The following is an 11,962-nucleotide window of genomic DNA, read 5'->3' as shown; positions in this document are numbered from 1 at the left end:
TTTATTATGAATACCACAGTTTCTTAATCACAACAAACATTTCTATGCTGGAAAACGTTAACACAGATGTGATTGTGCATGGTTTGAGAATGGTTGTATTCTGCAAGATGTGGGCATTGGTTATATACAACAGCCGCAGTGTGTGGACGAGATGTCAATGCCAAACGCCCTCTTGTGTTCCCATAAATGGAGGATTTACAATCAATGCCACCATTCATTATATTCGACGGTACAGACAAAACCACAACCAAATTGTACGCGTTTTATATATATAAAAACACCACAGACCAATGCGCTTGTGCATCAATAACAATTTGAACACAAGGGCATTTTGTACATTTTGCAGTGCAACAATTTTTCTCGTGTCAAGCGTTCTCGTGTTCGCTGTTTATAGGCATCAACGTGTGTGCTTTGGGTAAATTTATAAATAGCCATAATGGAGACCGCTCGACCACAACACTGCAAGTAAATACGAATGAACTCGTTAATTAACTCAACGCTTCTTAGCTGCTCTGCAACTCAACTTTATACATCAAGTACTGAATACCGTATTATTTTTGTCAAATGTCTATCCCACAGCTATGCCAATAAACTTAGAAAAAACTCGTTTGGTCAGAAACAACACTCCGTTTTAAATACGATACAGTATTCCATAAACGTATGCTATGCATGTACTCAACTTCATTTAAATTACGTCAACATTAAAACTGAGCAATCATAAACTACAGTATTCCTATGATTTCACCTATGGACGATTCCGACGGGAAGTGATTGTTTAACGCGAGCTTCCCATGAAAAACAATCTCCGTTAAATGTTGAATGGGATTCTAACAGGGAATAATTCTGCAATGGAAGAATCATTCAAATAGAAAGGAATCCGACTGCAAATCTAGCTTGGCTAAGATTTGGCTATGCTTAGCCTAGCCAAGGCTGGTATCACCATTGAAACATTCAGCCATAAGGGAAATACTAAAATAATAAAAATAAACATAATAAAATAATTCTCGCGACGTTTCAGCCACAACGGCTGCTTGCGTTGTGGCCGAAACGTCGTGAGAATTATTTTATTATGTTTTATTTTTATTATTTTATTATTTCCCTTCTACGTGACTTTACCGAAAGAACCAAGAAGATGAATCCCTGCAGTCACGAAAGCTTTAAATCGAAATTCAGCCATAAGTTTCAATGGTGAGCCATGAGGCCAGCCAAGCCAAGGCTTTGCACAACACGACTCAACAATTCCATTCTTCCCACAATCCAGTAGGAATCTGATCCGAGGTTCTTTAGATAAATAAAAACGATTTCAGGCTAGGAATTATGAGAATCGTCCAGTTCTAGTTGACATAAAAGTTTCTTGTCTAAGTTGCTTTCACTTCAATGTTATAATTTAAAACGTACGTTACGCATTGTCAAAAATATATTTTTGTTACATACAAACACACATATATATTATTTCAATAAGTGTACCCATAACAGTTTTCAAAAGACAAAATACATATTTAAAACAATGGTATAAACAGTGAATTTATCCACCGGTGCTTCAGAAGATGAAAAATAACACTATAACAAGTTCCAATACAATGGACAAAGCTTTGTGAAATCCGTTAAATCAAAACAATTTGAAATATTTGTTACATAATCACAATTTGCACAGCGACCGGAACACATTGCTCCGTTTTGAAAGTCAAAACACGTTAAAATGTACGCCGACAGTCCTTCTATTGTGGAAAAATACTATTCAAATCGATCGATTCCACGTTTCCCTTGAACACACGCATGAAGTGTTCGGTTTTTGCAATGCATCATCGATACACCTGTCTTGGCATGGCACACAATCAGGTGGTTCAACGACAAAACCAGGTTGATGGAATGAGCATGGACCAAAGTTCCAATGCTTCGTGCTGGCGACACATTAAACGCTGCTGCTCCTGACGATGTAACGAGTGTCCGACAGGGAAACAAATACACGCATGCACAAAGAAATATACTCCGCGTCACAACATTTGTGAACGTTATCACCGAAAACTGATTAAATGAGGAAATCGCAATTCACTTAACTGATACAACTGAGCGAGCTTCTGGTACAGAAGCCAAAACAAAGCAGTGTAAGTCTACAATAAAACTACATTAATTACTTTACCAACAGCCCTTTGTCAATCTGTTGATAAATGAGGGGCTTACCACCCCATGTCAATCGTGGAGGTTGTTTGACCATACTTCACCACAGTGGTGTGTGTGCTGGATGGAGAAGGGGTTGGGGTGGGGGAGCCCAGGACCAGTTCAGATATCACTCATCACTGATGTTTCCCATCCTCAGGAGCCCCCCCCCCCCACCACAATACAGCTTTCTGCGATTACCATCAGGTACATGCCATGCGTGAGTTGCTGAATTTCCATGTGAATTGATTGGTCATCGACAAACTGCTCCACAGAATGTAGGTGCCATTTTAATTTGAGTGGGCACAATCTGCTAAATCTCGTCTTTAGCCCCTGCAAATGAACGTTGTGTTCTGACAGTCTGTGGGATCATAGCGGTCCTTGGTCATTTGGCAACTGATCAACTGAGGTTTGTCTTGTGTTTATATATCCTATGCTCTAGCACCTATGTATTATTGTTCAAGTCCATTCAGCATGGGCGTAGCGACAGCAATGATCCCTTCGCGTCGATTTTTGCCACACGTTGAACTATAGCCAAGAACAGGAAAATTGCAAAAACCCTAGTTTATCCGCAATAATGCAGTGTCCTTCATTACCTGTTCGATTCATATTGAAACCACAGTGACCGTCTCGTATAGAAATGCACATCTCACTTACGCGCGGAACATAGAAGTTCAACATTTCACGTCAGCCACTCTCTTACATTCTTGTACATGTTCTGCATTCATCCACACACAATATATACACAGATAAATTAAACACATTAACACACAACTGTTAAGAGACGCACGCTAAACATTTATACCCTGGAAGCACCCAGTGGCTAACAACATTGGGTGTTGCATCAACTCTTAGATTCTCTGAAGCTTATCACAATGTTTGTGAACATTTGGCTTCATATTATATTCTTACTCATAACAAACCAATGAGACAAACCAATGAGAGTTAATTTTATGGGCTCGGGAGGGGTAATTTCTCATTATAAAACATGTCTTGCCCCTACAAAGAGTTGGTACTCCATGGTTAATGTACAACAATGAGCTGCAGGGTGAACCATTGCCCGAAAAGCGGTGGCGATACCCTGTGTCTGCCGTGGATGATCGTCCGTCACACTACAATCACTTTTCGTGCTCAAAAATCAGACGATAGCGAAAAACAAGAGAAAATTGTAACCACCGCATTAAATAAACATTGCGCAACCTTGCGTAATATCCCGTATAAATACAATGTGTATAAAAAAATCAAAACCACCCATATTTCCAAGCATCTAACACAACAGTGTTAATGTGCAATGATCGCACCAACCAGCTATCGCCAATCAGAGAGAGATTAACAAGCGAAATATAATACATTTTTTGTGAAATTCCAGTCACTCCAAAGGCTGTCTTGGAAAAATCTACTTCTACGATTGAAGAGCCACACGGGGAGGAGCAGTGCTGCTGTCGTTTATTGCAGATCGCCATCCGACAGCCGCCGTGGTCGAAGTGTCAAACGTGAAATGGTGCCCAGAAACTCGGGCGGTCGGGTGGGTTAGGGTCTGTAGATTAGGGTTGGCGAGCCGTCCGAGGAGCAACGCGCAAGGTCGATTAGGGTCGGATCCCGAATGGTCATTGTATACTGCGGCAATTTTAGGGCAATCGTTGCTGGCAACCCTCGCTGGTAATAGTTTCTGCACCATTTTATGTTGGGAAAAAAACATTAGTTGCCCAATTATAACAACCACTGCTCCCCCTAGTGGGAAACTGGGAAGAATGACTTCAAATCAGATCACAGAGGTAACATGACCAACAAAAATTGTGTGCTTTGTAGACCAAGCACTGTTCATGAAACACACTCATCAACAAGCGTCTCGTTGTTGCTTGTGATAAATGCAATGCCAGCAACGGTTGAGCCTAAAACATGCCCCAGTTAACGTTGTCCACTCAATGCCATTATCCACTTGGGCAATTTTATGCCAATCATCGTATGCAATTGTCACCGGTGTCAGTTTTCGCAGCATTTCATATTGTAAAAATGGCGTTGCCCACGATCAGAACAAATCTGACCAGCAACTTCCAATCGGGTTGCATAAATCAAGAGACTGCCTGGCTGCAAGCCCTCCTCATTTGAGAGCTGGCGGCTTCATGTCAGCTGGCAGCTTCATGTCAGTACATCAGTGCAATGAGGATGAATGAAAGAGATGGCCTTGCGACCGATTTTCCGGTACGCAAAGCTTATGCTATCATGTTTTGTACCGAGCGATTGTAACAGTGGACTGCACGAAGCGATGGCCGAGTGGGCAGATTATTGTAATTTCCAACCGAGGTGCCACGGGCGCTCGTGGTTGACTGCGTTTGCCGGTGATGGGTCGCCGGCAAAAGATTGTTCGCAAAAGCGCCCTAGTGCATCACGCGCCGTTAAACGCAGGCGGCGTCGAGCGGCAATTGCGCGGAGGGTGAGAGCACGCCGGGCAGGGGCGGTTCTCCCTGTCCACGACAACGCTCCTTCTGGTGGCGAAGCAGCTGGTTGCGGAAGAGAAAGCGCTTGCGGCAGGCGTCACACGTGAAGAGGAAGACGCCCAGGTGGATGAGGCCGTGCTTGACGAGATTGCGCCGCGTCGATTGCAGGCCGCACACGCGGCACGACAGGAGCTCCGAATCCACGTGCAATCGCGCGTGGTTCCACAACGCAGCCATCTTCTTCTGCACGGCCACGCCGCACACCTGCCACATGTACGGTGGGGGTGGGGGGGAAGAAGTGGTGCCAGAACGGGGTTAACATTTGTCGTTTGAGTGATAACGTTGTGAAGTAATGGGAGAAAAAAATTATCGGACAGAGATAACTTTATAAATAACTTAAAAAACCGTTTGTGAAGGATAAAAAAAATCCAGCCAAACCATGACGTTTGGAAGCCAAAACACTTGCCTGGCATGGCGCGCTCTCCGTCGACTCCTGCGCATCGGGGTCTGGATGCCACGACAGTCGGCCGCCCTTGATTTGCGGCCTGCGACGGCGGCAGTGACTTTTGTAGTGCAGCGCGAGGCTCTTCTCCGACAGGAACTTTTTGCCGCAGTGCTTGCAGGCGGACAGCGCCACGCCCGTGTGCGCCAGCGTGTGCTCCACCGCCACGCTGATGTGGCTGAACATGGCGCCGCACACGCGGCACGCCAGCGTCTCCATGTCGAGGTGCCCGCACGAGTGCTCGCGCAGGCACGACACGCTCTCCTCTACGTGCTCGCCGCACGCCTGGCACCGCAGCTGCCCGTTTGAGACCAGCGCGGCGGTGGTCGGCGCTGCGTTGCCGTTGAGGAGGTCGCACTGCTGCTGCTGCTGCTGCGTACTGCCGGCCAGCGGGATCATGTTCAGCGTCTTCTCCATGGCGCGCAGGAAGTTGTTGGAGCTCTGTCCGCTCTGCAGGATCTCCAGGCTCTGGTCGTCGAGCTGCAACTCGGACTGCGGAGTGTTCTCGTCGGACAGCGCGAACGAGCACTGCTGGCCGCCGTCCGGCATCTCCGTCTTCACCAGGCAGAGGTCCGGGAACGGTTCCGTATTGCTCGCGCTCTCCTTGTCGAGCGCCGCGAACTGGGGCAGGTCCTCCTCGCTCGAGGACTGCGCGGCCTGCTTGGCAGGCGGGGGGCTCTTGCTGTCCTCCCCGTTGCACTGCCCGAAGGAGTTGTAGCTGCATCCCGGGGTGTCGTCGCCTTCCTCGACGCAGTCGTACTGCCCGCTCTCCGAGATGTACGTTGCGTCAGTGTCCTTGTCCGGGAAGCAGTCTTCCACGTCGTCCGTGACGAACACCCGGCACACCTCCTCCAGACACTCGATGCCTAAGCTCTGGGCAGCTTTGAGCAGCTCGCGGAGGTCTTCCCGTCCGACGCTCACATTGCCCTTGTAGACGAAGTCCAGGACCTGGTCGAAGGTCTTCTCCGTGAGGAAGTCCACCACGAAGGGCCCCATGTTGCTGCAGGGCGTGTCGAGGAAGATGCCGCGAAAGTAGGTGCAGGTGCTGCTCAGCACGGCCTTGTGCGCGAGGTAGCGCCGGCTCTGCACCTCTACGACGGCGTCGCAGAAGGAACCGCGCAGCCACAAGGCGCTCAGCTCACGCAGCAGGTCCGACAGCTGCTTCCCCGTCGACAGGCTGATCTGCTCGTCCGCCGGCTCCTCCATCTCCCCGGTGGACATCGCGCACGCACGCACGCAAGCGCCGCCGCTTGCGACGTGCTCCCCGGTGCGAAGGCGTACAGCTGCGGTGGGGGGTGGCCGGGAGAAAAAAACAAGGAATGATTTTCGTCGGCAGTGGAGCCGTTGGCTATGCCTGTTGCTTAACTGTCAAAGGGTGGTTGTACGAAAGTGAAGTCAAAACTCAATTATCTAAGGTAATAAGGGGAAGGAGTAGCCGGGATGAAACAAAAACAAAGGTTTTCTTTCCGATGGCCACTGATCCTCTGACCTACAACAAGTGAGGAGCAGCTAATAATTAAACCAGTTCATGATTGTGTACGATATTTCATATATATTTTTTACAAGCACCGTTAATCTGCAACTCAGATAAAATGGCAACAGATAATACAGAGTTAACTATAATCTGAAAACAGGGTACAAACTGGGTCCTGGTGACCAAAGAACAAAAAGATTACAAGCATGCAAAACAGCAATGAAAAGGAGGATTTTTTTTGTAAAACAAAAGGAAAATAATTTGAAATGACGATTACAGAATTAAAACTAGGATAAATAGATGTCATATACAATAAAAAAAAAATCTTAAACGGAGTTGAGTAGGCCATCTAGCTCAGACATCAATATATGGCCAAGATTATCAAAAGAATAGAGACGGATAGAGGGAAAGAGAAAAAATAAACCCTTAAAAACTAAGTTTTTCACTATAAATCCTTTATATGCGTGGCGGCTAGAGTCCTCTCGTCCTCTGGCTTGAGATGGCTTCCACCTTTGGGTCAGATGATTGCCTGCCACCATTAAGCAATTGGTAATTAAATATAAAAAAAAAAATTCCTAAAAAGTGTAAAGTTATGGAAAAAAATTTTCACGAAAATAAATTGTCACGCACAACGAGTTTGTGTGCAAAATGTCAGCTCGATAGGATCACGGGAAGTGAGTTAAAAAACGACCGAAAGATTTGCACGGTCGTAAGCGCGCAAGCAAGCAAGTGAACTTAATATAAAGGATTTAAAAAGAGATGGACAGACGGGATGACAGTATGAGATTAGCAGATTTGGAAGAGTGCACTGGATGAAGGCTGCAAGAGATGATGCAGAGACATCGATGGGGACCTTTGCCCAACAGTGAAATGTTAATGGGAAAAAAATAATGTATAACTGTAGAGTTATCCTCGTAATAAACGCAGTTAACATAATTTCTAATGGCAGAGAAGGCTCCTGGCCTGCGCTGGGTTGGCATCAGAAGGTGGATGGATGTTGATATTAGCTGTCTAGGCAGTGACCGTCTCGTATGGAGAAAAAAACAATACTCTGTCTTGGGCTGCGACAAAACTGTAACCACTGGAGAGCACCCCTGTGTATAGCTTAAGAAATTTAAACAAGTTAAGCTTCAATTACACCTAACGATAAATCATAAGGCTGAGAGCGATATACAAGTGGCAGATTTTGGCTATGTCACAATGCCCTGTAGAAATTTCCATGCCGACAAAATACAAGATTTAGAACTTAATGGGAAGGAATTTTTAAAAAGGCAAACGTTAGCAGCGTTGTGTTGCTACAGCGTGTGATGTGTATTTGATCATGCTCGCACATTTTCTGACAGGGTTACACTTGCTCGCGCACCTAAACGTGGCATTTGTCCAGCAACTTTCATTTGCACACTGTATGTAGAATAAAAGCGTTTCACATTTTATCAACACAGCCTAAAGAAATGTGTTGAATCAGTCTGATAAAATAAACCGCACATGCACAAGAGCTGTGGCCACTGGCCAGAAAAAAATATGTTCTTCTGTAAATTACGCTTTGACCACATTACTCTGAATGATTATCACTTTGATGGGTGACCACAAGGGCTTGCAAGCTGTTATAGGCATTGGGGCTCTGAGATGTGGCCATGAGATGGCAGTGATAAATGTGACCTCCTCAATGTGTGATGGGTGTCCCCTCCGGATCCTCCGGTTTCATCTAAAATGATGAAGCCCCTCTCTAAGTGGGATTGGCCAAACATGCAAGTGCAGAATCGTTCTAAATATTTCAAGACTGAGCGAGGCTTTACTGGGTGAAATAATTGAGATAATTTTTCATCAAGAGGTTTTTGGGTTAGATCGCTTAAATATAAATGTCGTTAAAACCGGAAATGTGTCGAGTTTTAACGACACATTCATACTTACGCGAGCAAACCAAAAAAACTCTTGTGGATGTTGGTCATGAAAAGCATACGTGTTAAACTGAATACTCTTCCTATTATAAATCTGTGTAAATGAAGTGAAATGTCCACTTTTAGTAGGTACAACCTACTACTTGCCTTAATCTAAGGTACAAGCAGACACGTTTTGTGGTCATGAAGCCTATTTTACGTGGCACAAAAACAGAGGCATGTTTATCAGATTCACAATGTACAGCCTTTTTGTCAATCCACTCCAGGATGAGGGCCTTACCCCCCATGCCGTACGGTCAGGTGAAGAGCACAGATGATGGAATCACAGTAAAGTTAAATAATGTGTTATGCTACACTACCCTCTGCTGCCCACCGCATAAGCACACAGCCTATATCACAGGTTATGCATCGAAATCACCCACACAACTAATTTCAGGCTAAATCCAGCTTAGCTTATATCTCACTAGATCGGGCACATTAAAGGTGATTTGGTCATAGAAATGAATGGTACAGTCTAGTATTTGTGTTTAATATAACTGCATGCATGTGCTTTACCTAAGCAATGCTCGTACCACTGAAGCAGTAATACAATTCCACATTTATTTACGTCACAACTTAATTAATTGGCTCTCTGCTGGCTGGAGGAGGGTACACGACACGTTTTATTTAGGCAATCTGACCCAAACAGAACAATTTATGAATCAGCTGCTGCCTCTAACGTGGACACGAATACCACAGTAATGTGACTTGACACGTTTCAAATGCATGACACGTGCAGGGGAACAGAGCGATTTAGCGACTCAAAAACACGTGCGTTTTGATTACCAATGAGAGAGTAAAAGAGTTTACCCGTGTCGGCCTTTGCAAAATAAACGTTGCGTTTCAAGGTATTCCGCTCCCGCTACATTAACCCCGCCAAAATGCCACATTCATGTTCACGTGACCTCTTGTCCCAACGCATTAACCACCCCATTACATTTGCAGTGGAAGGACAGACAAGGCTTGTAAATTTGGACCTGTGACAAACAAGGCAATCATTTCACGCTCCTGTTTGTCAATTCGTCATTTCAGGTGACGGTCTATGGGCGAACAGCGAACAGCTGACCACCCAAAACAATCGCATCACCTACAGTGTAGTAGATAGAGCGGCCTAACCAGCAGAGATCAATCATTGAAACTCGCCGAATCGATTCTTAATGTCACCCGATTGCAGAATATTCTTAGTTGCGTGGTCTAATTCGTTTTTTTTTTATCTCGTTCCTTTAATTAGCCGAACGAAAACATGGACATACTTTATTTATTGGCGCGTGATTAATGGTGGTTGTGGACACCCCATTCACCAACCCGCACTGACCAGCGTGGTGAAGTATGGCGAAACAACCATCACGATTGACAACGGGAGGTGTGTGTGTGGGGGGCTTCATCCAGCAGTGGATTGACAAAGGGTTAACAAGCTCAGCTTATTGGAGAGTATATTGAGTACATTGATTATATTGATGTATATTCTTGGTTCCGAAATAACCAAGAATATGAATCCCTGCAGTCACGAAAGCTTTAAATCAAAATTTATATTGATGTAGTTTATATTTCGTTTTTTCACTTCGGTGTATTCAATGGTAGTAGGTAGGGTATTTGTAGTTCTTTAGAAACTCCTTTTTTGTTGTCCACATAATGCACGAGCTTGATACGCGGTGGTTTGGCTGCTGCAGCTCTTAACTATTAAAATTTACCTCCCTTTATCACTGCTAATCCTACATAATACACGAGCATAATATGACTTTGAGACCCCCCACCACCTACACATTCCACAAGGAGTGACTAATCCCATATCTGCATTTGTCATCAATATGCTAAATTCCTCTGTTGATATGTAAACTCCTTTGTCAAGGCGCTCTCCTCCTCTAACCCAGCTTAAATATACGCTGCCAAGCTTGGCGGTGTTCATTAGGACGCTGTCTTTCCGACAGCTGTTCTTCACCTGAGGACGGCTGCTTGCGTTGTGGCCGAAACGTCGTGAGAATTTAATTATTTGTAATTTTTATTATTTTATTATTTCCCTTCTACGTGACTTTACCGAGAGAACCAAGAAGATGAATCCCTGCAGTCACGAAAGCTTTACATCGAAATTTGACAAAAGGTTGTTTCTCATCATCATCACCATCATCACCATTATCCACTCGTTTCTGGGAAGAGGACCGCCTCTCAAGCCACCGTGACCCTGGAGAGCAAAAAACACAATTTCCACCACCCAGCACATTGCACGCAAGCCGATTACATCTCTCAATCTCCTCGGTATGCGTCCGCTCTGAGACATCAATTGGTAAACAATCGCCTCGCGCACGGACGAATCTAGGAAATCGATACTCGCCTGTTCGACTGAAGCCAAATAATAAAACCTAGGGACCACCACCACCACCGCCGCCACGAGGCAAACGAACAACAACAACACAACAACAACAACACACCACACACACACACGCGCGCAAAGGGATAGCAAATTCTACCGGCCCCATTTGAACGCCGCGACAAAGCGAATTGGACGAAGAGGTTTTAGATGGGCAGTGGTGGTCAGGAGAACACCCCCGGGGGCTCGTTACAAACTCGATTTGTTTTTATCTTAATGAACATTACATGAAGAACGCCCTGTCTCCCTCCCGACACCCCGAGGGACTCACGTTCACATCCCCGCGCTGCCGGAGGTGAGGTACTTCCTCTTCACCACCACCACCTCTTGAAGCCTTGACCGTAGCTACGGTGGCCCGCGCGCTATCACAGGGGGTCGTGGGGGGTTAAAAGCGTAATTAAAAAAACGCGTTTTGGGAGCCTCCGTGCCGCCATGTTACGTAGGGGTCGAGTGCGAGGGACGTTGATTTCATTGGTCAACGCACTTTGTCTGGCATAAGGTATTCCAACGGGGTTAATGTAATTTGGGGTGCTGATTCCAAATCTGGCATCAGTTTTTTGTCTAGCACATCAGGTTGCTGAGATATTATATTGCATTTTCAATAAAAACTGCAGAAGCAAAAGATTAAATAAATGTGGATATCTACATAAAATGATATTATAAAACATAATATTATTTTATTATTTTCCTTCTACGTGACTTTACCGAAAGAACCAAGAAGATGAATCCCTGCAGTCACGAAAGCTTTAAATCGAAAAAAAATATATATTATAAACACACTATCCTAAAAATACAGCACCATATTTTAACACTAAAGCAGTCACTAACTCGTAGCAACTTGCAATCATAAGTGACGGAGTTAATTTTGGGTAAAATCAATGAAAATGGGGTATGCCGATAGCATAAAAATGAGATGTGATAGAGCAAATCTGAGATCACATTTGGAATCAGCACCCTGAAATTAGTCTAAAACAGCTGCAAAAGTCCAGGCCAGAAAAAAAAAAAAATTTGTTGACCAGTGTATTCGATAGGGCGGTGGTGGTGGTGGAGTGTTCGTGAAGGACCCTCCAGCAACAACGGAGTGACGCT

The 11,962-nt window shown here is 45.0% G+C and overlaps 1 protein-coding gene across 2 annotated transcripts; it reads right to left on the bottom strand.

Moving 5' to 3' along the window:
- Nucleotides 1-11,211, bottom strand: LOC133351672 (zinc finger and BTB domain-containing protein 39-like). 2 transcript variants are annotated; one of them, XM_061567065.1, is made up of 3 exons: nt 11,145-11,211; nt 5,062-6,380; nt 1-4,859 (listed from the first exon to the last, which is right to left on the bottom strand). In XM_061567065.1, exons 2-3 carry the CDS (start codon nt 6,316-6,318, stop codon nt 4,554-4,556), a joined length of 1,563 nt encoding a protein of 520 aa, XP_061423049.1. In that variant the 5' UTR covers nt 6,319-6,380; nt 11,145-11,211; the 3' UTR covers nt 1-4,553. The 2 variants fall into 2 exon arrangements, with proteins under 2 accessions (XP_061423049.1, XP_061423050.1); XM_061567066.1 differs by lacking the exon at nt 11,145-11,211 and adding an exon at nt 10,637-10,655.
- Between the last annotated feature and the right edge of the window lie 751 nt (nt 11,212-11,962).

Source organism: Lethenteron reissneri, chromosome 38 (assembly GCF_015708825.2).
Source record: "Lethenteron reissneri isolate LAM-NWPU_2019-01 chromosome 38, ASM1570882v1, whole genome shotgun sequence".
Taxonomy (NCBI): Eukaryota; Metazoa; Chordata; class Hyperoartia; order Petromyzontiformes; family Petromyzontidae; genus Lethenteron; species Lethenteron reissneri.
The sequence above is the reverse complement of the archived record's forward strand: the minus strand, read 5'-3'. Positions and strand labels throughout refer to the sequence as shown.

Coding starts and splice junctions, on each gene's coding strand:
- LOC133351672 (XM_061567065.1), bottom strand. CDS start 6,318: ATGTCCACCGGGGAGATGGAGGAGCCGGCGGACGAGCAGATCAGCCTG. Junction 4,860..5,061: donor CGGAGAGCGCGCCATGCCAG/GCAAGTGTTTTG, acceptor TACATGTGGCAG/GTGTGCGGCGTGGCCGTGCA.